Here is a 27,950-nt window from a genome sequence, read left to right on the forward strand (position 1 = left end):
TATATGGGGGGTGGAGGGGGCGGTTGGACTGTGCCCACGCCATTAAGTATGGTCTAGTGCCCACCCCAGGATGTCGCGCTACCGATTCTAAATTCTAAAATACTGCTATCTATTTAATATCTACACAAAAAAATCCAGGCCAGATGTACCGCATGGACGTCATCGATCGAAGAAGGACATGGACGTAGGTACAAATGAAATCAGAAATCACACATGAAGCACGCGGACTGTGAACCTGTTAAGATAATAAAATAAATAATTGAAGTAAATATGGCTATGGCGCTATGAATATGGTGGCACTATAACCTAGGTCCTAGAGGGTATGTACATCGGGGTGCAATTAAACAACACCCATATTGGAACGGCTCGTCCATTTATTGTAACTTATCAACTTCAAACAAAAAGATAATACAATGTTTGCAATGAGTAATGCTGGCCGTGCTATGTACTTAACTACAGAGTAAACTTTCAACATTTTGTGTTCACTCAATTAACTCTTAGGCTAATAAGGCTACCCTTAAATTCTACGGCATCCAATCGGAACATGGGCCTAACTTTTCGTCTAAATTTAGTTTGAACAATATCAACAAAATATTGGAGCCAAAAATACGTGAGTAAACATACAATGATTTGTTCATAGTCCACGATTATTTCCAAAAAAAAAATCATTTCAAGAAAATTGATCACGATTTTTCTTAACCCGTCACGCGTCCTAGAGACTACATTAATCCCTAACTTTTTTGTGCAGGAAATGTCCTTTGATGTAATTTAACTTTCTGTAATGTAGTCTCTAGGACGCGTGACGGGTTAAATGGGTTAATAGATACCTATAAAATCCTCGAAATTATGCTTTTACGATATTTAAACACATTATTCTTATAAAGAAATCAGAAAAATAAGTTAAAATATACATAACTAGAATGAAAATGTTGAATATAAAAATAAAGTTATACTCGATGGTGTAAATCATGAAAAAAATCGTGAGCTACGATAAAAAAGAATGTAATTTACTAATACAATTACAAATTAATTAATTATGTACGTATTATAAGACTATTAAAATATTTAAACATAACAAAATAATTTTATTGTAATAAAACTAAGAGTATTTCTTATCGACGTAAAGTAAAAGCGCATGTAAGTAAGCATTAGAGAGCTTAGCTAAGTGCGAGCTTAGGTTTTTCCGCTCGTTTACGCTCGTTTTTGCACGCTCGTAGGCTGAAACTGGCCAAAACCAGTTCATGCCCGCGTACTCACAGACGAAGGGCGTTTCATTCGAACGTGCAAAAACGAGTTAAGATTCGCTATTAAAGGCCTAAATAGAAATCACTCGAATAAATATCACTAACCAGCACAAGCAACCCTTTCATCGCAATAATCACTCGTCAGTGTATTAATATCTTATGATATGCTAATGATATGATAAAAAATCTACACTGGGTCCAGCCAGCCACCAGAACGGCATTATTAAATAGGTTTATTACATGTGTATAATAGTTTCTAACATGCAATTCAATAATAAAATCTTAATTATATCACTACCAGTATTTCGTTAAGGCATAACTGAATATTTTATTATATTGTCAGATCTATTAGGAAGCATGTTATCTTAATTAGTAATTGATGGTTCATATTGACATGATTTTAATACATTTTCTAAGCACATTACTGTAAACATTATAGTTATAACATATAAGTGCAATATTTTCGTCAAACTACTTAGGTACTATTGTAATCAATGTTTAGGCAACTTTTAGGCAATAAATATTAAGGCAAAAATATTCTAGTTTATATCTTTGTTTTCAGATCCTCTAATACCTTTTCACCAGCGATTATCTTTGTTTTCAGAACCTCTAATACCTTTTCACCAGCGATGAGAAGTTTCGGCAATTCTATAAGTTGGTACCTTGTTAGTACCTATATATTATGAGAATGAAGAATGTTTTATATTTGCGATTTATGATCATTAACAACAACCTTTATTATAAATATTAATTATAAAAAAAAACTTATGAAAGTAGTAACGTTAATTTTCATCGAACTTGATATTTAATAATTACAAATGACAACTTTTGAAGGATGTATTTCTAAATGATAAATAAAATTCGATGATGTGTTGAAACATACCCTTACTTTAGTTACAATGGTGGTGTTATGTTCATTATTTTTAAAAACTACGTATTGAAGAATTTAAGCTGGCCTTTTTTATGTGTAAAACGCACTAAATCTATTATCACTATAGTCCATTTATTGAAGTCAACTATAAATATTGAACTATTACAAATAGGTCTAGTTTATAACACGTAAAACCCTTGCCAGGCTTTCCTTAGTTCTTATTGTTAAATGGATTAACAATCGAGTAAAAAGATGCCCAATATTAAAACTAATTTAATCGACTTAAGGCCGTGCAATTATCCAACCGAGCTTCAAAAACCTAAAAATTCTAATTATTATTACATTAATTTGAGTTTTTGTAGTATCTTTGTAGCCAATTATTTATCATAGCAAATATTATTCTTAAAGATTTACGTCAGTAGGTACCTATGTTGATCGTCAGAAGACAAAATGTTTCAATTGCGCAATTATTTATAAATAAGTAGAGTAATATATTTATTCATTATAATTAAATATTTCTAAATACGTAATACATTAGAGACGATAATTATTTAAGTGAGTATCTTTATTGATTTTCAAATTTGGGATGAATCAATTTATATTATTCTAGGTAATAATTATTTTATTTTTTGTTAATACATAAACATAATATTTCAGTAATATACATTAATCTTTATTCAGTTTAATATTTAGGTTTCTAAGTTGGGAAGTGAACGATACACTTAGAATAAAATAATGGTCCATCCCAATTAGATACATAAATCAATTTTACCATCCAAAATTAAAATCAATCAAAGGTTTACGAAAAGTAATACACTCAAATTTAATGCTAACGTTACAATCGGTTTTTAACCTAAATATTATATTACCTACAACCTTACGAACAAGTGCACTTAATGACTTCTCACTACGTCAAGTTTTATCTTCATCTGTTCGAGTTTTTAGTAACTAATGAGACAACAAACCGCCACGCGCCATAAAGGTGCGCACGCGAGCACGTAGTATAATAACAGAGATGTCGCACTAAGGCGGGTGCTTATTTATAAAAAAATAAGCATGGTTTACTATAGTAGTAAATTTTAATGTTTGGAAAGGGCTATTGATCAACTTTAAACGAGAACTCAACAGCTGAACTAAAAGACTTTCCTTGCTCACCCGCGACCTTAAAAAAGGTGAAAGTCAAGGTTAAGGTCGCGGGTGAGCAAGGAAATTCTTTTAGTTCATTGACATAGACCTCCGCAAGGTAACGCCTGATTCAATAAATTAACTCAACAGCTGTTGATCAATAGACGCTTTTGGTGTTTATAACAAGGGCCGAGTGCTTGTGATTTACCACTGAAGAGCCCCCGTACTTGACGCCAGTCGACAAAACCAGTTTAGACCGTATCAATCAGACCGGAACAATCTTAGGCAGGCAGGCACACACACACTACTGTAGGTGGTAACAAGTCTCCATGGGGCATAGACTCCGTGCTCGCAAGACTACACTGGCATAACACAGAACGTTTAATTAAACTTCAATTCCAAATCAATTCGGTATTAACCAAGCGCATCATAACTTACTAATTTATCTTTGAGTAGCAAAACATTTGCAATTTATAATTTCTCAACGAAATGCCGTGAAATATGACTAATTCTATAACAGTGCAACTAAGCATTTTTTCAAAACGCGAAATATTTTTTAAGTCAACAATATCAGTCACAAGTTATTATTGCGAATACATGGAACCGAGCTGGCTTGCAGTTCGAGATGTCGAAGATCGTATTTATCTCATGGACGGAGATTATTCAGCTTTATAGTTCGTATTTTGTTTGACATGAACGAAGATAAATCATGTTGTAAAACGTTATGTTTATTACTTCACCAAGTGTCCGGTAAAGTAAGCACTTAGTGAGTGGGTGTTATACGTAGAGTAGCGTAACCGAATATTCTCTAGTATCGAAAGCCACAATATTAATGTAAAATGTATCACATCAGGCAGCTGCAAAATGCACTCGCCAGACCCCTGTTTATTCATCAAATCCGCGCTAGTCAAAGCTGTCTGTATATTTGCAATTATATTATATTATATACACACAGGATGACTGGAAGGTTAAGATATACACTTAAGAAGAAAATACTTCTTATGATAAAACCTAATTATTTTCGAGATAACCGCAGTTCAATGAACTTATTTCAAAAAGGAAAATTTAAGTTATGTAATAATTTTGTATTTGCAGTCAGTGGTGTAAGCAAAACAAATGAGAAAGTAAATCGCGGTTTTATATCAAGGAGTAAGGTTTGACGTCAAAGAAAGTTTGCCTCAAAGTGTACCAAAATTACTTAGTTTATCAAATTACCCTTGTAAATGTGTACCGACCCACCAGCCGCCATGTATCTGCGTCTCTAAACTATAACAGTGTTTAAATTGAAAGCATTAACAATTCGTCAATTCCATCAGTGCTAAATGCCTAAACTTATCAGTAATTGAAATGCATTAAGTAGAAAAGACAAAAATTGCTTGTGCACATGTACCTACTTAAGATACATTGCTCTTAACTATAATACCGTATCGATTAATCAAGCAATTTTGACCTCTCGTAATTTAAATGGTCCATCTTTTACTTTTGGATATAACAACAACACACCCACGGTGTTTCACACAACCTGAGCTAATAATTACATCTAAATTTTACTTCATGACATAATTGGAGTTTAATTTTAAAGCGCAAACTTTCTACTGAGCTAATAAATTTGTTAGTATAATCATTTGGAAGAGGAAGGACAAACGCTGGAAATGCATTCAGTCTTCAGAAAATTCACAATACGTAACATTACGAGAAGCAAATTTTGAAACCCGTTGATGGCTAAATTTAGTAGAAAAGTGCATTTTTTTATCGTGTTCCAAAGGTTTTGAATTGAACATCCGTCTAAACGTTAACGGCATAAAACATTTGCTATTCGCTATGTTACACACTGTTTGAATGGTATTATGTTCTTTCAATGTATTCATTGAAATAGACACTTAATTCAATTGAACATTCAAAACCCTGTTTTAATAAAAGGGATGTACCAACACGAAACTAAAACACACACAAATCATCTTAATTCAAATAATATCGTTAATTCCTGCGCATGTACATCAGCCAAATAAGTGGTCTACCAATTTTTAAACAAGTTCCTCTCAAATGAATATGTCGCTAAAGTCGAACTTTCAAGTTGACAGACACGTTTATTGGCGTTATTGTTTCATGGCATGCAAACGATTATCAACTTTAGGGTGGTAGACCACATATTTGGCTGATGCTACCACGCTTTCAGCTTTTTTTGTAACTTGTGTCTTCGACACAGATAGTACGACTTTACACTAATAAGAAAATAAATAAAATTAATAATATATCAATTCGAGTTTTGTCCGATAATTCGCTTTAAAATACTGGTAGACGAGAAGCAATTGTCCTTTAACTTATCTCAACTAAAAACTTACTTACAACAGTATAAGCCCCTGTGGGAAGAGCAAGAGCAAAGCCATTCGGAAGACACCTTACTATGATTCGATTCAAATTCTTTTATGATATGACCCTAGCAGAAGCAATTCACAAGTTAGGCCGAAACTAAATTCTGATAAGGTTTAATTTCACTCAACATGAAAAGTTTTTAACCAATTATTTTGAAATTGATTTGGTAAAATTGTTAGACGTTTAGTGTTCCTATCAAATTCTAGTCTGAAAATGCTTGCTTCTATTGAGGCGTCTCAAGGCTGGCGTTGCATGTTTGATTTAAAATAATTCTAAAACAGAATCCATCGTGTAAATACCATAAAATTATAAAAACTATTTAAAATATATGTACTTATGCTCCTCTTTTTGTTTCTAGGTTTAGTGAGCATTTTCACGGCGTAATAACGTACTTCTCTAGGGGGTGGAACTCTTTGCTAGTCATATGCGTCGCGTTGTGCGCCCTTCGGTAACCCCATAAATCCATGGCCTCCTTGCACGCCATCTGAAAAAAAAAGCAACGTCATCAGAATACTTAAACGCGTGGCCTCCATCAGACCAAGGTTTCTTTGCGTCTTTGTACAGGCGGAACAGAGACGCAAAATCTGATCTCATTCCCTCGCTTTACATGAAAACCACGTTATAGCATCTATACCTCTATCAGCCATTTTTTAGCACTGCTGATTGCGGCAGAATTAACGAGGTAGCGATCCGGACGGGCCCTGCACAAAGTCCTATCACCTAGGCAGAAATTTAAACTAACCCTTGCAAGACAAAGACGAAGGAGAGTACCAAAATTAACGAAATGTATGATCGAATTAGTGGTAAGTAGGTTAGGTAAACTAAGCACCCTCACACGATTTTGCGACATGTTATTTTGGTTATAAACTATAAAACAGAAATTTCACTTTCATTATGTTGCAATATTCACGCCTCAACCTGAATTAAAAAATATAAATTTTGATGTTTTAAATTAGGTCTTGGATTATGATTTAGATTTACGACGTCATATGTCAGACGAATGGTGAATGGAATGGTGGGAATGGGAATGGGATGGGGTTCTATGGAGAAAGTCCACACTGCCCAAGTTCAGTAACAAAAAAAAAGTCTACACTAAATTTAATTTTTCTAGAAACAGATCGAATGCAAACATTATTCACTCTAATCTTTTGATGATTTTTATGCAATTCGTTTTATTGTCCAGTTTCGTATTACGTTCAATTATTTAAGAGCGAATTTGTGTTCCAGGCATATTTCCTATTAAGTATTAACCTTCCTATCAAAGGGGCTACTCAAAGCCCCAGAAGGCCCAGCTTACAGTAGCATTACCAATAGTATTGTGTGCATACATAGAACCGAAATTTCAGATTAAAAAATCTGCCACACAAGCATACCAGCAATACAATTCGCAGTGGCACAAAGCTTTGAGTAAGCCTCTTGGAATCACAATCGTTTTCACCACTTTTTTCTATCACACGGCATAAGACGAGGGAAGAAAGAGATAGTGAATTCAGTCGCGAACGTCAGTGCGTTAGACAATACGGCCTCTGGTCTCGTTGTACTGAAATAAAACTTAAAAACATTCTATACCACTTCTAATCTTTAATTTTAACAAATAAATGTGGGAAGCGTGCACGCGTTGACCTGTATAAGGGTTAGCTTACTTCAGTTTGTACACTGAATCTGACACTAATAAAAAAGACATAGGTATACTTGCATCAACTATCAATACTTTGAAGTTGTCTGAACAGGCCTTACTTAAATATGTTCATAATGCCATACCAAATAAGTATGCAAATGTGGCTTTAAAGTCTACAAGGTTTTCTTGTAATCTGTTCTAATGCCCTGTAATTTGCGTCATCGCCCCATTACTTCGCCCGAGTTAAGTACTAACATCATGTATCTTTTTAATCGGAAATTAAAATTTAAATCCTTAATCAAATATGTTTTTCAAAACTATTGGAGATACTGGTTTTTTGGGTTCAAAATATAAAATGCTTATGACGGTCGCAGAGCAACAAGGTAAGATTTAAATTTCACGAGGCGTTTTGGTTCTTGCGATGTTGGTTTATTACCTGAATTTCTTCGACATAGTCAAAGTCCAGAACATTTCTCCATCTGAAGGGCACATCTCGGGAAATTCTGAAGGTTGAGCTTACACCTGCTACTTCCAGGTTGGTGTGAGAGTGAAGAAACTCGGAAACCGAGGACTGCATACTGAGGCCAAGGAACTTAAATAGTTGATGAGTAGTGCTGTTTGGATCTAGAGCTAACTCTTCATATCGCAGGGCCCTGTAAATGTATGTGAAATTGTATCCATAACATGTATAAAGTGATATTACGCTAATAACTTCCTAAATCTTAACATAACTGTACAGTTTTGTAGGAATTACAATAATTCCTGAGAAATGTTGCAATGAATAAATAGTAAATACCAACTGTAATGACTAATGAGAATTTATTCAAGCTAATAGATAAAATAAAAATCCTCAACATTGTCATTTTAAAGTAGTCTGATATCTCAAAAACGGCAGTACCGATTTTAATGAAAATTAGGTAAAAACTTTATTGATTACCAAAGCCCGGACGACGGGAGCAAAAATGCACTTTTCACTAGTGCTTAATTAAATATTGACTATTGTATCAACATCCATATGAACAATTTTTGAATCAGAAATTTATTGATCAAACTTATTATCTTACGTGTCAGGTTGTTACACAATATTACATCAGGTACCTAGGTAAGCTTATTGTATATTATTTCAGTTAACTAATTACATACAGCAGCGCCGAACATGAACCTCCGCGAGTCAGTCAATTGCTAGCATCGCATTGGCTCAGGCTCTTAGGTTAAGTTAGGTTTAAGAACTATTTAATGTAATTTTTATATTTAAAGTAAAGTTATTCCATCTAATTGGGTTTTTGGACTCTTCGCCTGCAACTTCCATATTTCTCTTTCATATCTTATTTGCTTATCACAATTATAAACAACCGCTATCTGACATTGACACAAGTCAATCAATGTCAAAAAAATACAAACAGCTCATTTTAATTTTGTTTACAACTACCTATAATTTTTCTGAATTTTGTAATGGTGGTCCATCATGTACATCATGCTTTTTATCAACTTCTAAAATGTGTGTCCTTGCACTAATGAGATGTTCACGCATAATTTATCCCGTCATCCAGGCTTTGTTGATTACCCTAGCCAGGCGTATGAGGCAAACCTTCTGTCACTGAACAAGATAGGAACTTACATTAGCCTGTCAGGGAACTTCTGTAGTAACCTTCCTGCTGCCACATAATCACTTATCATGTCAGCACACAGGAGCTCTGGTTGCCAGCAGTCAGGTGCGGGCTGGCAGAAGTCCCGGTGTTGCCTGGACTGCATCACCCCGCGTGGGTCACGGATCAGCAGCACCACTTTTACATTAAGCCTGTGACAACAATAAATAGATATAAATCATTTTAATAGGTACACTTTAAAGGGCTTTAGCCTATAATCAAAAAAGTTTTTGTCAGGGTCTTAGCTAGTGCAAACAAAGTATTAAGTTTATATACAAAGAAGAAAAGCTGGCACATTACCATGTTTGGGCAGCCTTTGTCTAGACAGCTTTTCAAACTGAATCTAAAGCCTTTTTACTCAACTGCATCAAAAGAATAATATTTTAGTGTAATATATAACCATCTGTATTGTAATAATTAAAACATTTTTTTTTGTTACAATTGGACACGATTATATGGAGCTAAATGAAAGCTTCCTGTGAATATACTCTGTTATGATACTGATATTTAGTAGGAGTCAATTAAATAATGCCAAGGGTCATGCAGCGTGATTGTTGTTGCCATATACTACAGCAGGGTGCAATGTGATTAAAAGCTATTTAAGTGGAAGGAAATTAAAACAAAGAGTACATTTTTTTAATTAGTTATGGTAGCCATCATAAATTCAAAATAGTCTTGTCTCTCAAGAATATCCGAGCATATGTAAGTATGTATGCAAACTCTTTATTGTACAAAAGAAAAGAAACAAAACACAATTGACAAACTTTGAGATTTGATTGCATATAATTATACAATTGAGAATGAGATTATGTTGAGAAATTGTTGTGTTTGTGTTTGTGAGGGGTCCAGGTAATGTTTGTCAGAACAATCATTTTTCATAGCTCTTTTTTCTCTGAATCCAATAAGTGTTCAGAATTGTTATGAAACAAACCTAACCTAACCTATAGTTTTCTATAGGATGACCATTTAAAAATTTTAGAAAACTAAGGTTTCAGTGGAAAGAAAATTATGACAAATGATGATTCAGACTAAAAATATGGTATGGCTAGCGAAGAGTATGCGAACTTTGGCGCTCCCGTTAGAGGTCTAGATTAGACAGCTCTATTATTTGTTAAGGTAACAGTGCATAATTAAATTACAGCTATCCCAGTGTTGTGACATAATTAATTTGTTCAAGTTTTAATAATGTTTTTGTCTAGTACGTTATATGTATAGCAAAATGAATGCATAATTAACAAAAAAGGTTCGGATATACTATTTAAAACTCGACGCCACACCAATCTTGCACACACACCTCAAGATTTTAAATAGTATATCTGCTCTGCACCTTACATAATTATTGTATTTTCTGTATCCATGGACAACTAGAGAACTGGGGCCTTGTTACATATTGTTTGAGGACTATGTATATTTTGATAATAGGCACTAAATGATTACAAATACCATCAATGGTTCATTATAAATCATCGTGACTGTTTGTAAAAGGTGAAATAGACTTACTCATTGTCTTCAAGGATGTCCCGAATAAGGTTGAGCCTGAGGCGCACAATCTTCATACTTTGGAAAGGAAATAGTTTACAAAACCTTGAAGTGAAATCTGCATCTAAACAAAGATCTTTCTTATATTTACAGTGGTCCCATAGTCTTATGTTGTGGCTGAACTGGTGCCAGTGAGTCTTTCCATACTCGAAATAGTCCTCCATACCATTGAAGTTACAGTTAAGCATACCCTTGATAGTGCTCATTGCTTTATCAGCATGCGGCTGGCCCCTGATCTGGATTATTTCATACTTTAGTAGAGGCTCGTAGTGGTAGAAATTTCCGGGTATAGCATTCAGAATGTCACCCAAAAACGTAGTACCCGACCTCCAAGTCGATATTATGATGCTTCTCAAAGGCTTACCCCCTGACTCCATCAGCAAGTCCTGTAAACGACGAGCTCCAGAATGTGTGTAGTTGTAATCCGACAAATCGAAATTGATTTTGCTTCGAGTCTTCTCGAGTATCTTATCAATGTTAGGCGAGCCGTCATAGGGGTTGGTCGGGAGGGGCTGGAAGTTGTCGTCGCCATCCTCGACCCTCAAGAAGTTCCTGATATTCCTGCGACTCTCAGGATAAGGACGGTTATTTGTGTTATCTGTATATCGACTTCCAGCAAGAATTAAGAGAACACTTAGGCCGAATGCGAAACATATCGAGTAAAAGTTAACTCGCCGCAGCATTACGATGTAAACACGTGAAGGAAGAGCGATCGACGACTAATTGTAAAGGTAGATAAATTGTAGAACACGAGCACTACCAAGATACACTCACTCCCATTTTAAGTCTTTGGGTGCATTATAATCATAATTCTTGGATACTTGTTACTGCGGAAACACCGCAATGCACCTTCACCGCCATTTTGAATAAAATGACGTAAACGTCAAAGCTTTTTTTTTCAAATTTACCCTATTCTGTCACGCTGTCACGAAATGCTGCATACGTCACAACTCACAACCAATTAGATGTCAAAAATTTCGTAAAGTTTACCGCCGAACGCAAACTACCGAAAACTTACATTATTTAACAGATTACGATTTTATTCACCTTATATTTTATAACTATGCTCGGTACCTACTGAGCACGTCTATCACACCAGGCGCCTAATAATCAACTAGCTGGCTAGCTTCTAAAACATCCGTTAACTAAGTTTTTTATTATGAATACGACTGTACGCTACTTAGTGCTACGCTTACCAACGAGACTGCTACTAATACTATCACTCATTTTAAGACACTTTACAGTGATACCCATACACTGTACTGTCTGTAGGTAGGTAGGTAGGTTGTATAAAATATACTACACCTGTCGAAAGTATTCGCTTTGATTTACTGACTGTGCTGTCGGTTCAGTTTGAACAGAAGCAAAATACTTAAAAAACGATAGTTAGGTAGGTACTGTGTCTACCCAATACTTTGTATCTAATTCATGTAATCCTGGTATGTACGTACAGTCAACGTCATAAATAAGCGAAATTGTGTACTTAATGACTGAAAGCGACAAGGTACAGAAATGATCACTTATAATTTATGGCGTTGACTGCACATGCGCCAACCCAATGGTTTATTTTTATGTGCCTTCAACGACGAAAACCAAGAACGTGGACCGGAAATAACTAAGTAGGTAGGTACATGTAAATCACGTAATTTAATTAGGTAGGTACGTATTTTAGAATGTATCTATCTATATAATTATATTTATCCATTGCTTAGTACCCATAACACAAGCTTTGCTAAGCTTACTTTGGGACTAGGTCAATTGGTGTGAATTGTCCCGTGATATTTATTTATTTACGTATATAGGTAGGTACTTGAAAAGGATAAATGGAATCCTTCTAAATCACAATGTCATTATGTGTCTGTGTGTGTGTGTCATTGTGTGTTATGTGTGTGTGACTATCTATCTATAGCATATCTATAGTGACTAGGTAGGTACTACAGGAGAAATGATCTGTGGCCTTATTGCCTAACGTTTCTGACGGTTGCGATCGCAATGACATGACAGATTTCGCATACAAAAACTGTCATAAGATTGCGATCGCGAGCGTCAGAAAAGTAAGACAATATGAATGAATGCACACACACAACACACACCCGCACGCACACACACACACACACACACACACACACACACGCACGCACACACGCACACACATACTTACACTTATTTTTTACAATTATTTTCTTCTTTTATTTTCTTATCTGCGTTGATATATCAGTCAGTCAGTCAGTCAGGAGTTTGAATTTTATACATAGATAATTATCTTCTATCTTTCTATACTTATATACAATTCAAAGTCCTGAATGACTGACGGACTGACTGATATATCAACGCACAGCCCTAACCGCTGAAGCTAAACGCTTGAAATTTTGCATACATATACCTACCTTAAACACACACACAACGTACACACATATTCTCACACACGTGTGATGTATACTAATTATAAATAATAATTATCTTCTATCTTAATTAATTATTTTCTTCTTCTATTTTCTTATCTGCGTTGATATATCAGTCAGTCAGTCAGTCAGGACTTTGAATTTTATATATACTTAGTATAACAGACTTCAAATTTGGCATGCAAGTAGGTAATACTAACTGCAAATAACTGTTTTCTGTATTTTTCGAAATTCTCACGGGATAGGGAATAAATGGGATTTATATTTTCACTTCCAAATGGCTCTATTTCCGTAACTATAATTATAAGAGACTTCAAATTTGGCATGCAAGTAGTTAGGTAATACTAACAGCTAAAAACGATTTTCAGCATTTACCGAAATTCCCACGGGATAAAGAATAAGGCGTACTATTTTATACTAGCCAACTAGAGTCATAGAGGTAGGTAAGTAAAAAGGGATTTTTCGATATTCCCGCGGGATAGGGAATAAATTGGATTTATATGTCGCCTCAAAGTGGCTTTAACTCTGTAATTATAAATATGAGACCTCAAATTTGGCATGCAGGTATAACACTAACAGGTAAAAACTGTTTCAAGATTTCCCAAAATTCCCACGGGATAAAACGTTTAAAGGGGATTATCTAACTGAATCATAAAACGCACAAGCTAAACTAATTAACCTAAGGACTGTAGATTTGACATAATTATGTAAATCTGGTGACAATACAATAATCTGGCAGTGACATCCAGATAGTCCGGCCAGGAATGACTCCGCAGGAACAAACTCCTCAAAAGTTAATGACACACACAAGAAACTTTGCAAGATTACTTATTCAATTTCTATCAATGACAATTCATATGAAAAAAAAACTGTTTCAAAATTTTTCCGAAATTCCCACGGGATAAAACGAATAAAGAGTATTTTATATACCAACTGAATCAGAAAACGCACAAGCTAAATTAATAAAACTAGGGACTGGAGATTTAGCAAACTGATGTAAATCTGGTAGCAATACATTTAGCAGTGACATCGTGCTCATCCTGGCCAGGATCGTCTTCGTAGAAGGGAACTCCTCAAAAGTTGATGGCACACACAAGACTTTATATTATTGTTAAATTTTAATGACAATTTGTTTATATGATATACATCACCTGATGCACGTGATGTCTACTGATGACGGAACTCCTCAAGGGCTGATAGCACAGATACGAAATTTTACATGTACGTTCAACGACACAATTACTTTGCTCGCCTGCGACCTTTATGATAGCTACTTTTATGCATAAAATGTGTGTTAATGCAGTTCCTCCACCTCCACACTGTAAGGAACACACACAAATGACACAAATCCATCTATCACCACCACCACCACCACATTACACTGGCACGTTTCGAACTCAACCAGAGCAACCGTTCGGCATGCTACAGTACCTACGTGTGGAGGTGGAGGAACTGCATGAAGACACATTTCTTGCATAAACGTATCATATAAGGTCGCGGGTACGCAAACTAATTGTTTTACTTAATTGATATAGACCTATGCAAAGTAACGCCTGATTGAATAAATTATGTACGTTCAGTTTTGATGTACTCGTACACATCACTTGAGAGTGAGAGACTTAAATATACCTACATATAGCTATGAAAAAAAAGTTTTCAAAAACAAGCTCTAACTTAAATATGCTCTAAAACGAAAATAAACATTAAATACCCTCCCTACGCCAAACCAATCAACTCATTACGTGACACAATTTATTTATAATTACCTAATCCTATAATACCTGAACAGTACTGACTGTAGTAGTTGACTGGCTGTCTGACAGACAACACATAGCCAAAACTACTGGTTCAGAGACTTGAAATTTGGCATAGATGGACCTAAAATAATACAGAAGTGCACTAGGAAAAGATTTCTAGAAAATCCCATGGAATAGGAAAATATTTCAACTTTGTTTGTTTCTTTGTTTGTTGGGGACGTTGGGGATAATCTCTGAAACTACTGAGCTGATTTAAATAATTCTTTTACCAATAGAAAGCTACACTATCTCTGATTGACAGACTAATTAAAAAAAAAACCTCAGAATCAAAATAAGTGAATTCAATTTCGGGGCAAATTTTCAAGTCTTTCAATTATACAACAATGTGTCTCTCATCGACAGTTAAGAATATTAAAATAGATCATAACAGTAATTCATGTTCCGCGGGAACTTTACAATTTCTCGGGATATAATCCTATATCGTGTATGGAAGTCGTGGGGGAGAAACGCGTACTTAGTACATACACCTACTTGAACGCTTTCTAAAATTCCACCCCTGAATCAGCGAAACAGCAGGGTTTCAAAGTCGGTACGAATTAATTTAGGTAATTACGTATGTAGGTTGATTTTTGAATTCCATAATTTGCACCATCTGTCTAAAACTAGTCTAAAACAACGTCTGTTTGTATTTGTATTTCCATGTAAGTATTGTAATCCTCCGAAAAATCAATCAAAACACGAAAAAATATTTGCAGAAAGTAAATGTATATAACCCCAAATTTAACGCGAGCGAGGCCGCGGGCAAAAGCTAGTTATAATATATGTACCAAGCACCAGAGTGGCTGGGTAACGAAATGCAAAATTTGGGGTTGGAAACGAGGAGCTGATGGAACCGTCGTTGAGCCAATTACCACCACTGATCCTCCAGCGCCTGACAAGGCGGCATCGTGCTGACTTACTTATAAGTATTTTTTGTCGTGGCAAAAGTGGTTGACCCCTGTACTCGTATAAGTCGTTTATTTAAATTTTTAAACTTTCCTGCCTTGATATAAAGTATACTTACTCACCGGCACAATATTTGGCCCACTCTACATACAAAATTACCTATAACTGCATAAAATTGAAGGCCAGATTTTTTGCCGCTCAGTATATTTTTCATCCATTAAACAGCTGGATGAAAGTCCATTCTAAGTATAAGACTAGTAGATAAAAATTATGTTTTCGGCTGTAAGTAGGTCGTCGTTCATTGTATGTATGGAAAAGATTAAATTTGATTAACACATAATTTTTAATAGTAAATTTAATTTAGAAATCCAACTGCTGTTGATTTTACATTATAACGAGTAAAAGGTAACCATTTAAACATTCAGTGAGTCGCGGTTGCTCATTTTACCTCCGGGTCAGGGCCGCGGTGCAACCTTCGACGATAAAATATTTATTTACTAGAACTTATTAGGAGCCCCACGTCGATTACACGAAACTGGTTAAAATAGCAATGTTTCGTCAGCAAATTCATGGATACATATAGATACAGATACATAGGTACTTAAAACTATAATTATGATTATACTCCATTTAATTTAAGATTTGAATTAACGGTCAAATTGTAACACATGTTTCTCGGTATTTTAAACACAAATGGACTAAAAATACCTACAGGTACATTTATTAACGGTATTTACTGTTTTTATTACAAGGATCTGGACTACTAAAGGATTTTTTAACTCGGAAATATTACTACAGTATAAATGAATAATAGAAGAATAAAGAAAAATAGTTATCCTGTTATTATTATTGTAATTAAAGATGATCTCATTGCACTAGGTATTACTTGTCCTATTATCTATTCATTCTGTGATACCACATAAGTTTTAAGTTTATGTTATTTCTAGATAAATGTATAGTTTATTTAGATACCTTACATAAAGTTAATTTATACTTAAGTGTTCCTTAAACCTCTTCCTAAAAATTACATGAGGTTAAAATAGCATAATATGTTTGCCACGCCCCAACAGGGCATCATTTTTTATATTTTTATGTAAAAGGTGTTGCAATAAATAAATACTGAATACAATTTTAAATAGTTTCGTTGTTTCATTTTAAAACGTGTGTAAATTTCACTGTTAAGTTTCAAACTCGTTTCAAATGTTAAAATAAATGGAGTAAAGGTATGAAGAATGCGCTTTTTGGAAGAGGAAACTTCTATCTGTATTAATGTAAGAAGGCACAGATTACATATAAATATGTAAATAATAGTTACTACGTACCCTTACAGCATTCGACATTCGCGCTTGATAATTAGGTACTTTGATTTGCATGTTCAGCTACCAGCCGCAGCCGGCCTACCGCCGACGGTGTAAGTAAGCAAGAAGCATGCAAGAAGTAAGTAGGTAACAGTTGAGACACTCGAACCGAAAAAAAAAACACTCGAAACAACTGATTCGTGACCCACTGGCCCCCACCCCAACTTGGCAAGGAAATTTATTGACACTTACTGTGAGAAAGTCTTACTGTGGGTCAGGAATCAATGGCTCTGTGCACGACATCAGCGCCACCTAGCGTCCGCAACTTTTTTGGCTCTGATACTCTGACGTTTCGAAATTTCATCGCGACATTGTGACAAAAATCAAACCTATAACGTATTAATTTATAATACAAAATTACTGTGATACCGTGATTTGGGTGGACAAAAGGTTGTGAATTCATTTTTGGTCATTAAAATTAAATAAGGTAAGTAAAGTTTATTTAAAAAGTTTGTTTTATTTTAGTTATGTCAGGGTTTGTTTACTTCATGTTTAGTTGTACTTTTACTGTAAAACGAAAAGATAAAGCTATCTTATTGGTTTCTTTGAATAATAGTAAAATTATATAATTGTTCTTATATCGCTAGTAATAAATTAAATATTGTTTTTAGATCAAAATGAATATCATTTTGAAGACTGGTTTTGTGAGTATCACTCAATATAAAATTTCAACCACAAACCGTTTCATAAGGAAAATTGTTGCTGGACATGTCCGAGATGTAGAGGAATTAAGAACAAAACAGGGACAGTGTTCAATAATTCAAGCTCGCATCATAACACAAACATTACTAAAATTAGGTAGTTAAAGTCTATACAAATTGCTTTGTTAATGACAGATTCATATGAGTATGACAGATGACAGGGCCACAACTATTTCTACTTTTGGCCACCATGAGCGCTGCGATAGATTTCATCACCCCCACCTAGTACCTACTTCGCACCCTCCCAATACATTTCAGTCTGTCAACTGCCAAAGAGGAGAGATAGGTTTTGGCTTGGACGCGTGAGTACGCGTTCCCGCTCGCGATTCTTTTAGCGTACGAGTATTTAGGAGTACGGCGGCTGACAATGTTCCGCCAACTTGAAAACAAGAATTTATGTACACTTTTTAACTGAAAATTTTATAAAAATTGCTGACAGTACTAAGCATGTATAAAGTATGAAAGAAAGTGTTTAGTCGGTATTTAATAGTATAAGTAAAAATAAAAAAATATATGAGGTGTCAAGACTGACTGTGACGTGGAATTCGGTATTCGGTAGTTCGATATTCGTAAAACTACTAAAACTAGTACGGTGTACATACGCAATCACGGGAGCGCATTTACGGGAATCATTTTGTTTACGCAATGAGTCGATTGAGTTAAGTACTCGTAGATACTCGTGGACCTAGTCATTGGATCTAGTCTTTTTGTGGACGCGTACACGGTACACGGTAGCCCAATGCCCCGCAAATATGTCACAGTCCGGCATCGCCGCCAGGAGCGCATTGAGCATCGCCAGCGCGCGCGGCAGCGGCGCGTTGCGGCGCGACACGGTGCGCGACGCCGGATGATAATACAATCAACAAAAAGTACAGTCAGCAAAAAAGCTTGTATTAAAAAAAATAACGAAATATTTTTTTCTTATTATTAAAAAAAGTTATCAACCGACTCGTTAATGTATAAAAGCTTTTAAAAATTGGATATTATCACGAAATTAATTATTAAAATATCCCAAAAGCATTTTTTCAGTCCATTTACATGACGTTTTATTTAAGGGATGGTGTATAAAAAATGGGCCACCGGATCTCCAGGCAACATTCAAAATCATAATTTGCAAGCTTTTCTGAGTTCAAAACTATTCACAGAATGCGGTCCTCATATTTTGCATACTCAACTTCCCATGGCGCCTGCTCCAAAAATTAAAATACAGTTTTAAAATTCCAGCAAAGAAATTTTATTTTCAAAATCACAAATACACAAAAAGAACAACAAAGAATTTAACAGGTTAAACTCGTACTTTATATCCAACGATATGGAATTTCCCAATGGTTTCACCTAAGAAGAACCAGAGACCAATTTCAATTGCCACAAGGATTAGCAGCCAGGCTTGTTTGACGGTTAGAAACTTGTGACAACCAGTTTTGAAAAAGTCCTTCAGCAATTTGAGGTCTTCAGCCAACTTCTGTGGAAGACATATTTGATAATGCAGGAGTCGTTACAACAGCTTAGGCATTTACATTTTACATTTCAGTTTCATTGCGCCAAAAATGAGGATGAATGTGTTGTGTACATTAATCGCAACCAATATCTGACACAGTGCCAACAAAGCACGACACTATTTCTAGGGCCGGTAGGACGTCTCAGATATTTTTGCACGCTCCGCTGTAGCAGATACTGGCAGATACTGTCCAGGAGATGTTGGCAGTTGCGGTTACGGAACGCAATCTGTAATAGCCCTAAATTTGGTGACTGAAAAAAACAACTAACTAGTAAATTAGTTACTATAGGCAGGGGCGACTTTATAGATAAGTACTTTAGTATCGAGATTACTTAATTTAGTTGCTTTCACAATTTTTTTTTCATCTTTTGAGGATAATAGTGAATTATCCAAAAGTTTGAATCTTAAATTCCGGGGTTTAATTGGCCAGATGGCGATTATGGTGGGGGATAACCACTCTAATACAGTCGAGGTCAAAGATATCTTTAAGCCGGGTGCCGGGTGTTGCATGGTCTAAAAATTTTTTTCCTAAAATTTTTTGGTATAATATTATATGACATACTTCTTTTTTGCATACATATTTTTTCCTAAATCACTTTGTCTATAGTTGTTTAGTCAACATTTTTTATTACTAAAATGCTAAATCCATAATATTGTTAGATCTAATTATTATTTAGTCAAAAGAAATCATTAATTCCATGTCCTAAAAAATGCGATGACAACGATAAGGTCGTTATGACATACGAGTATGCCTGCAACAGCGTAGTTAAGGGTTAAAATGGAATAGGTACATACAAGTTAGTGGGGTATCGAGTAATGTGTCGTGATCATCAATTAGGGTTCAGGGAGGCTGGGCTGTTGTTTACGCGTAAAGAAGTCCACGGGCCAGGCCAGTTCCGGATTGAACGCCCAGACCAGGACAACAAGTAGTAAGTAGAACACCTGCCCGAAGATCAAACAATGTCAGTGTCAAGAGGAACGCACGAAAGCATCGAATAGGGACACAGAGGGTTTTACTTTCTTAATTATTACTTGAACAGCATCTACTGGCATGACTTTATCCTAGTCTTTAATTTAAGAATTCCCATTTGATGGTGTATGATTAACTATGGAAATTAGAACCTAAAGTTACCTTCATTTCACCGGACTGAACAGGTGGTGCCATTTCCAAGGTATAAAATCCCTTGGCGACGCGCATCTTTGCAGCTAATTCTGACTTGGATGCCCGCTCTGCTTGCTCTGCAAAAGTGAGTTAATTTACGCTCAATAATATTACTACTTAGGTCATAATTACGTAGGTGGCAAACCTTTAAAGAAAGAAATTATTTATTCGTACCAACATGGAAAATAACCTAACCAACAACAAGTTGGAAAATCCCCGACATTGTCACTACAAAGTTCAATATCTCAAAATTGGCTGAACCGATTTTGATGAAACGTATTTAAAACCATCGCTAGAAACGCTGCTTTCAAATAAAAAAACCGCGTTCAAATCAATTCACCCGTTTAAGACCGGCTGTTGTTCGACGGAGCTCCGCCAAAGGCCCCAGATCCTCTCTCTGGGTATTTTGCCCTTCGGGTGCCTTCGGGCAACTGAAGTTACCTAACTAACCTAACCTACCTATTTTTGTATTAAAGTATAATATTTATATAAATAAATGCAAATATAATATTTCCGGGTTGGACAAATTAGTTGGACCACGGGTACGTCACTAAACTTATAACACCCCTCTTTTTGCGTCGGTGGTTAAAAAATAAAGAATGCGCATTGTTACGGTGAAATGGTCCCAAATTCTAACTACCGTTACGGTGAATACCCATATTTTTATTATATATACAAATAATAATCTGGCAATGGATGACATAAAAGGAGCAAGACCTGATGATATTCTTAATGATCGAATGTAAAATTAAAATATCAATAAACTTGTAAATTATTACAAAGCATAAATAGTTGAACGTTACAATAAGTATCCAGGTACAAGTGAAACGTAAGCTCGAGTGATCATAAATAAAACTTTTATCGAAAAATGAATTAATGATACCAGATCGCAGCATCGGTCTTGAATGACACTCTAAACCTTATCTTTTATGTTTTTAGCATATACCGATTAACAGGGCACCTAAGTATTAACAGATTCGAGTTGGCTCCTTTGATTGTAAAAGTTTGTGTTTTTTTTTTGTAAAAGCTGCGCAATGACCACAGATAACTAAGTAATATGTAGCTAGTTGCAATGAAATGACTCCCCAATCCGCAATGACAGGCTTTTGTGTTAACTGTTTTATCATGACATTCATGCATACCTTTAATCAACTCCGTCAATTTATCGCGCCTTCTGAAAGCTTCACGCTTATAGACTTCAGACAACTCTAACATCATCTGAAATCGGTTCCCTTTAAAGAATAAAGAAACAGCTAAATTAATGTAAGTAGTATCAAAGTCTTTATGTGCTACGTTATACACATATTTGGGTAAAGGCCAAAAAGTTTCACATCTGTTAAAGCTGCGTTAGCAAGTACTTATAATTACTATTAATTTCTTCCAATGTTACACGAAAATTATCCAAGTATTATGATTAATTTTCGTATCACAATGGAAAAGTTAATGGTATTTTTTTAACTAGGTACAGTCACCAGCATTAATATCTGCCACAGCAGAGCGTGCAAAAATATCTGACACGTTCTAAGGCTCTAGAAATAGAGTCGTACCAGATATTTATGCACGCTTGTTGCGTCAGATATTGGTGCTGGTGACTGCACTACTAGCTAACGCAGCTTTAACGTGGTGTGTAATTTATGTACAAATAGGTAGAAAACCAAAACATGATTCCTTCCTTCGCTATAGAATGCCTTGCAAAGATTGACTAGGTACTTATTATTATAAGCCTACAGCGTACCTAGGCCCTACACGCAAGCCGTGGGTAGGTATGGTAGGTATTTTATAAGCCTTTTGGCGCAACTCTACTTATCTAAATTAAATTAAGTCAACGTTCTTGTGATATAAATTATTGCTAAGAAAATGTTGATTATTGAAGTGGGTTAAAAAACAATGTGAGCTATAATTCTTACTAAATGATCCGGTAAACGCTTTCAAGATTGTATTAGTTGCCATTATTTCACATTAAATCAATTAGTGTCGAATGTTTCAAAATGAAGATTTAAATTTAAAAGAACTGTATTTTTTTCTGTATTCTTTTACGCTGGGACAGCCACCAAAGGCAGTCACGAAAACGTTACTTGGCCGTAGTTCATAGAACGTCAATGTCAACGCGTTGACAACACAAATTTGTTTATCAAATATTCGAGGTTTTGTTTTTGTTTTGTTTCTTATTCTTACTGTCATCAGAACGGATTAAAACCTTCTCAGAAAATAATGATGATGATGATGATGATGAACATATAAAAATATGTGACATGATAAGGTAAGTACCTACCTACTTATTTATCATTACATATTTAACCCCCGACGCAAAAAGAGGGGTGTTATATATAAGTTTAACCGTTATGTGTGTCTGTGTGTCTATATATATATCTGTGTGTCTGTCAGTGGCACCGTAGCACCGTAGCCGTAGCCGTAGCCGTCGGTGAACCGATTTCATTGCGGATTTTTTTATTTGAAAGCAGGGTTTCTAGCGATGGTTCTTAGGCATGTTTTATCAAAATCGGTTCAGCCGCAGATATTGAACTTTGAAGTGACAATGTCGGACTTTTCCAACTTTTTGTTGGTTAGGTTAGGTTATTTACCTAAGTATTTACCGGCAGGGTACTTGGTGGAAGAGCGGCGAGTGAATGTGTAGGTACTTTTTTTGTTTAAGTATACCTAATTTTGTTTGGAGAATAAGAATAATTGATTACAATAAATTTATGAAGCTGAAAACGCGCATAATGTTCCCGTGTCATGTAGTTTCACAGATAGGACATCGCAATGGATAGACATAAGTAATTAGAAGAATAAAGCGGCAATTATTTACACTGAGTCGTTCGCCGCATGCTGTATGCGGCGACCGCAAAAGTGTATAGAACACGGTAGTCGGCTGCATTCGGCGAGCGACAGCTGCCACCGCCTTAATATGGCCGCCGCAGTAGACGGACAGACTAATGTAAAGACGACGTTCGTTCGCCGAAGTAGTTTGAAACAAATTCGGCGACCGCATTAGGTGAACGACGCAGTAATTGCCGATTACCGATACCGGGTGGTTTGATTCTTCTTTATTTCCTCTAGAATGGTCTAAGTAGTGCTTTTCGCTCTTGTAATCTTTTTCATTGCCCGGATAAATTAAAACGGTATAAAAAATTGTTGTTGTTTTTTAGAAAAATATGGCGCTGTCCATTGCAGGACAATTTTGCCAGTGTCTAGTAGGTTTTGCCGGTGTACGGTAAAAAAAATCTAGAAAACGAAATATGAGACGTAATGGTGGATGAACGATGACCGATTCGATGTCGATTGTCGGAAAATAATTTCGGTATAAAAAATTAACTAAGTATGTATACAAATGAGAACACTGATTGTTACGTCAAAAGTCAACCTGTAACTTTTATTCTGTAGGTAGATAGAAATAGTAAGTTCCAGATAACAAGGACAATAAAAAAACAAGATAAATCTAACTTATAAACGTTAAGTGATAGAGAAAACTTTTACAAATAAATACATTAATTTACAGTAGGTATAACTATAAGTTATATTCGCAATCGTCCGCTTTCTTCATTTTCCTGAAAGTCCGAATTAAAAAAAAGGAAACCATTTTTTGTTTCTAGTTCGAGCAAACTAGTTTAAGTGTATAAAAATTTACCTAAGTGCAGTGAAATATATCAGAACAATGATGTTTTGCTGGTTTGCGTTTACATGCGGGTGTGAGTAACCAGTTTTACTTAATGTATGTCACAATTCAAATTTAGATTTACATTGCTATTTGCCAGACTGATTTTCAGGGTAGCCAAAGCCAGCTTTGAGATTTTGTTTCTAAAGGATTATAAATAAATAAATATAATGGCACACTTAAATTGACACCATTTGAACTAGTCCCAAACTAAGCAAAGCTTGTATTATTAGTGGCTGTGGAAAAACTACCGCCAAATACAATGTATACTATTTATTTGACGTAAGTAACGCTCAATCTGTCAAAATTCAAGACTAACACGGAATAAACTACAGCACAGGGTTCCAGAGACATGCGCATGGGCGTACCCAGGGTGGGGGTGCAAAGAGGGGCAGCTGCACCCCCCTTGCATTTTGTTTACCTCCCTACTAACTATCTACTGTTGTCGATAAAAGTTTTTATTTTCAATACAGTATAATACGTGGATTTTGACTAGGTGCTTATAAAATTAGATTCCCCCCCCCCCTTGCCCAGAACCTGGGTATGGGTACGCCCATGGACATGCGGTATGCGAAACGAAAAAGGGTTTTATTCGGTTATGCCCACATGACGTGATAAATCAGCAGCTTTCAAGTGATATTGTATCCTACTCGCAATGTTTAAGCGTGTCACACACACACTAAGCAGATACGGTAAGATATATCTGTATTTGAACGCATATCTTTCAATATCGCTTCCTATGTAATTCAATGGACTAGCACACACAGCGCAGATAATTTATATGTTATCGTAAAGTATCTGTGGAGACTGACATTGGCATTATTTATATTGAAAGATGGTGCGGATATTATCTGCGTATACAAATTAGTTAGAGTGAAGTCATCTCGTATATGACGTTTACTTTCTCAACCTCGTATCTGGTCACATTAAAATTCTTTATGTCAAGTATCATAGACTGTTAATTTGTTGTATACAATTCGGGTAGATACGAGGTTGAGAAAGTAAGCGGTCTATATTGTCGTATCTGCATAGTGTGAGAGACGCTTTACTACGTACAGTCAAGGACAAAGATATCGACACAGCCAAAGTTGCAAAAATATGTATAGACGGCCTTAATGTTAAGTGCATAAAGTCGTGTATACATATTTTTGTAACTTTGGCCGTGTCGATATCTTTGCCCTTGACTGTACTCGTAACAGTTATTTTGACTCAAATACGCAGATACGCAAAAAAGACGTTTTAAAAATCAGGACAATATTCTCAGTAACTTCACATTTTACGATAATTGGTCAAACAATATAGGTATACTTATAGAAGAAAAGTAAAACAAAAAAAATTAAAAGACAAATAAGCCATCAACCAACAATCGTGACAATCTTAAAATTAAATTTAAGTATTACGGATTTACGGCTCCAAGCACAAATATAAAATATGGCATCGTACAAGTGTTTATACTTTTACTACTAATAATTTTTATACTTTAATTATACGTGAAAGTTTTTTCAGTAGCTTTTTTTTAGCTGCTCATCTCGCCATCACCCCACGTTTACTTCTTAGGTTTTTCCGCGGGTTTAGCTTTTTTCGCTTTATCAGCGGCTTCCGCTGCAGCTTTTTCAGCCTTAACTTTATCTTCAGCTTGTTTTGCTTTAGCAGCATCCGCTGCTTTAGCTTCGGCTTCCGCAGCTTTTTTCTTTAATTCTTCCTTTTTCGTGGATTCTGCCAATGCGCGCTCTTTTTCTTTTTCTGCAGCAGCTCTTTCAGCGGCCTTTATTTTTTCTTCTGCTGCTTTCCTTTTAAGTTCGGCAGCAGCATCCATTGCTTTGATTGATGCCTGTACGCTAGCCATCACCGAATCAAAAACCCCTCCCACCGTCTTTTCTAATGCTTTTCCTCCTAACCCTTGAAAGAAGTCTTGCGTCATCGGTGGTACCATTTCCACTTTCGCGTACTGCCATGCCTGTGCCGCAGCTGGTCTAAACGCCTTGCCCGCAGCTGGAAAAAATAAGTGTTTTACCTATGGAATTTCAATATACTAAGTTACCCACCATAAGTGTTTTGTCCGATATTGATACTGCCGATTAAACGTATTTTAAGTTTTATCTCAACATCATTATTTTATACGTGATTTAATTAAACTCAAAGCTCAAGCTCTGTATCGCCGTTTGATTAATTTGATCCAGTTATTGTTTGTTCAAATAGTATGTAAAAAATTTAAAAAGTTCTTTCTTTTGTAATGGAAGTGAAAAATACAATTAAGCACCCTAAAAAATAGAAATCAATTTTGTGCGGGTTTTTGTGATAAAAATCGAATTAGGTGTCGCGTAAATCGTTAGTATGTACAATGGCATAGTCATTTATTTTTATGATGAACCTTGTGACACTCGAATGATAGCTCTAATCTGAAAGATAGATGCCAATAAGGCTATTTTTGAGAAAGTTTTACACATAGGTAACTACGTCACAGGCATCGTCGTCAAATGACTACCTTAACTTCACTATTTATAAGAAAACTCGGATATACTCTCAGAAATAGATAAATTTGCGAGTACGTTCTTTGAATATTATTAAAATGTATTTCTTGTGTATGTATAATTGAAATTAGTAGGAATAGTAATTACCTAAGTTTAATGTTGATTGAGGCAACATGCTACGAAATTAGGCATTTCATTAAAATAGCTAAGTAATTAATATTTTCTGAAAGAAGAATCTGCTTCGGATTCTTCCAATTTCTTTTTCACGCGCTCTACCTTTTCTTCGAGGTACTTTAATTCCCCTTCATACTGTTTATGACGAAGATCTTTCAGTTTGCGTTCTATGTACAACGAAAAATTGTCCACTTGATTCGCAATAGCGATCACCACAGGATTCATTACTAACGGTCTGGCCCGAGTACTCGCAATGCGCTCTTTTGAGAGATGCCACGCCTTTGTAACGGCAGGTTTTACTTTTTGAAGAGAAACTGTAAGAAACAAAACAAATGCGGATTTAGAATTCAAGTTATAATTCTATAATATAATTTGTAAACATGCCTAAAAAATAATGTTCGAATTGTTACTATTGCTACAGACATCCACCTTTGTTTTGCTCTAGTTTCTATTCCGTTAGCATAGGCGTATATAGGGAGGGGGGGGGGATGTGCCGTGCCCACCCCAGTATGGTCCAGTGCCCCCACCCAGGATGTTTGGGCTACCAATTTCAAATTTTATAATACTGATATCTTCACACAAAAATCATGCATATCAGGGGCCAGGCCTCCCTGAAAAATAACCCTGGATACGCCAATGTCCGTTAGAAGGTAACACTCTAACCAAATCCAAGCATAAGCGAAATAGGTATCAGCGTAGGCTTACAGGCTCTAAATTTCAAAGACTATTTCACAGCTAGGACAACTCTAATCAAATTGCTTAATTACAGTAGTCCCTTCGCCAGAACCTTTATAATCGAGCTACTGCGATTATTTTCACACTAAAGCGGAAAAGGAATTGCAGTGGTTCCATTACGAAACTAGAGCGAATAATTCCTCCGAACGTGGGCAGGGCAGTGCACAAAATCAAGTAGGTATAAAAAGGGAGATGACACATGTGAAGCACAGAAGGTATTACGAGTAATGTTTGGATTTGGGTTCCCTTTTTAACACTCTCGGCTAGCATGACATGGTGGCTAAGTGTGTTCCTTTTTTAACTAGCTTCTTGTGACACTGAGTGGTAAATCTGAATATCTGAAAGTCATGCTACCCGTTAAGGTTAGGAGACGCTACTGCACGTACCTAAAGCTAATTCGAGTACTACTCTAGCCATTCTTGATATGGAAGCGTTACAGGGGAGAAAATGCCACTATGTTACTGTGAATTCACAAAGATTTGTGTTTTGCATGAAATTATTGTTATTACGCCATTTGTTGTTGACTTATGACTACCACTATCTGACACCTTGATCTGACGTTTGATATTTTTTGGATATTTTGCATATGAACGTCACATCCTCTTTGGTCGCATTTCTGGAAAGAAGGTCTCATGTAATTTATGTTAACGCCTCTGAGGTTTATTTATGCAAACTT

At 35.7% G+C, this 27,950-nt stretch overlaps 3 protein-coding genes across 6 annotated transcripts; all 3 read right to left on the reverse strand.

Annotated features, from left to right (window-relative positions):
* Positions 1-1,268: 1,268 nt before the first annotated feature.
* LOC141426608 (carbohydrate sulfotransferase 4-like) lies at positions 1,269-11,514 on the reverse strand. The gene is made up of 4 exons (XM_074085638.1): positions 10,378-11,514; positions 8,850-9,029; positions 7,668-7,884; positions 1,269-6,097 (listed from the first exon to the last, which is right to left on the reverse strand). The coding sequence occupies exons 1-4, from the start codon at positions 11,097-11,099 to the stop codon at positions 5,987-5,989; spliced, it is 1,230 nt and encodes a 409-aa protein (XP_073941739.1). The 5' UTR covers positions 11,100-11,514; the 3' UTR covers positions 1,269-5,986.
* Positions 11,515-18,795: 7,281 nt separating this feature from the next.
* Positions 18,796-22,342, reverse strand: LOC141438492 (ATP synthase F(0) complex subunit g, mitochondrial-like). Of its 2 annotated transcripts, XM_074102400.1 has the most exons (5): positions 22,147-22,342; positions 21,382-21,471; positions 20,210-20,316; positions 19,873-20,019; positions 18,951-19,041 (listed from the first exon to the last, which is right to left on the reverse strand). In XM_074102400.1, exons 1-4 carry the CDS (start codon positions 22,187-22,189, stop codon positions 19,912-19,914), a joined length of 348 nt encoding a protein of 115 aa, XP_073958501.1. In that variant the 5' UTR covers positions 22,190-22,342; the 3' UTR covers positions 18,951-19,041; positions 19,873-19,911. The 2 variants fall into 2 exon arrangements, with proteins under 2 accessions (XP_073958495.1, XP_073958501.1); XM_074102394.1 differs by lacking the exon at positions 19,873-20,019 and having other exon boundaries at positions 18,796-19,041.
* Positions 22,343-23,589: 1,247 nt separating this feature from the next.
* On the reverse strand, positions 23,590-27,820 carry LOC141426779 (uncharacterized). Of its 3 annotated transcripts, none has more exons than XM_074085966.1 (3): positions 27,661-27,820; positions 26,642-26,853; positions 23,590-25,886 (listed from the first exon to the last, which is right to left on the reverse strand). In XM_074085966.1, the coding sequence occupies exon 3, from the start codon at positions 25,825-25,827 to the stop codon at positions 25,441-25,443; it is 387 nt and encodes a 128-aa protein (XP_073942067.1). In that variant the 5' UTR covers positions 25,828-25,886; positions 26,642-26,853; positions 27,661-27,820; the 3' UTR covers positions 23,590-25,440. The 3 variants fall into 3 exon arrangements, with proteins under 3 accessions (XP_073942067.1, XP_073942059.1, XP_073942052.1); XM_074085958.1 differs by having other exon boundaries at positions 26,513-26,853; XM_074085951.1 differs by lacking the exon at positions 26,642-26,853.
* Between the last annotated feature and the right edge of the window lie 130 nt (positions 27,821-27,950).

Source organism: Choristoneura fumiferana, chromosome Z (genome assembly GCF_025370935.1).
Source record: "Choristoneura fumiferana chromosome Z, NRCan_CFum_1, whole genome shotgun sequence".
Lineage (NCBI taxonomy): Eukaryota > Metazoa > Arthropoda > Insecta > Lepidoptera > Tortricidae > Choristoneura > Choristoneura fumiferana.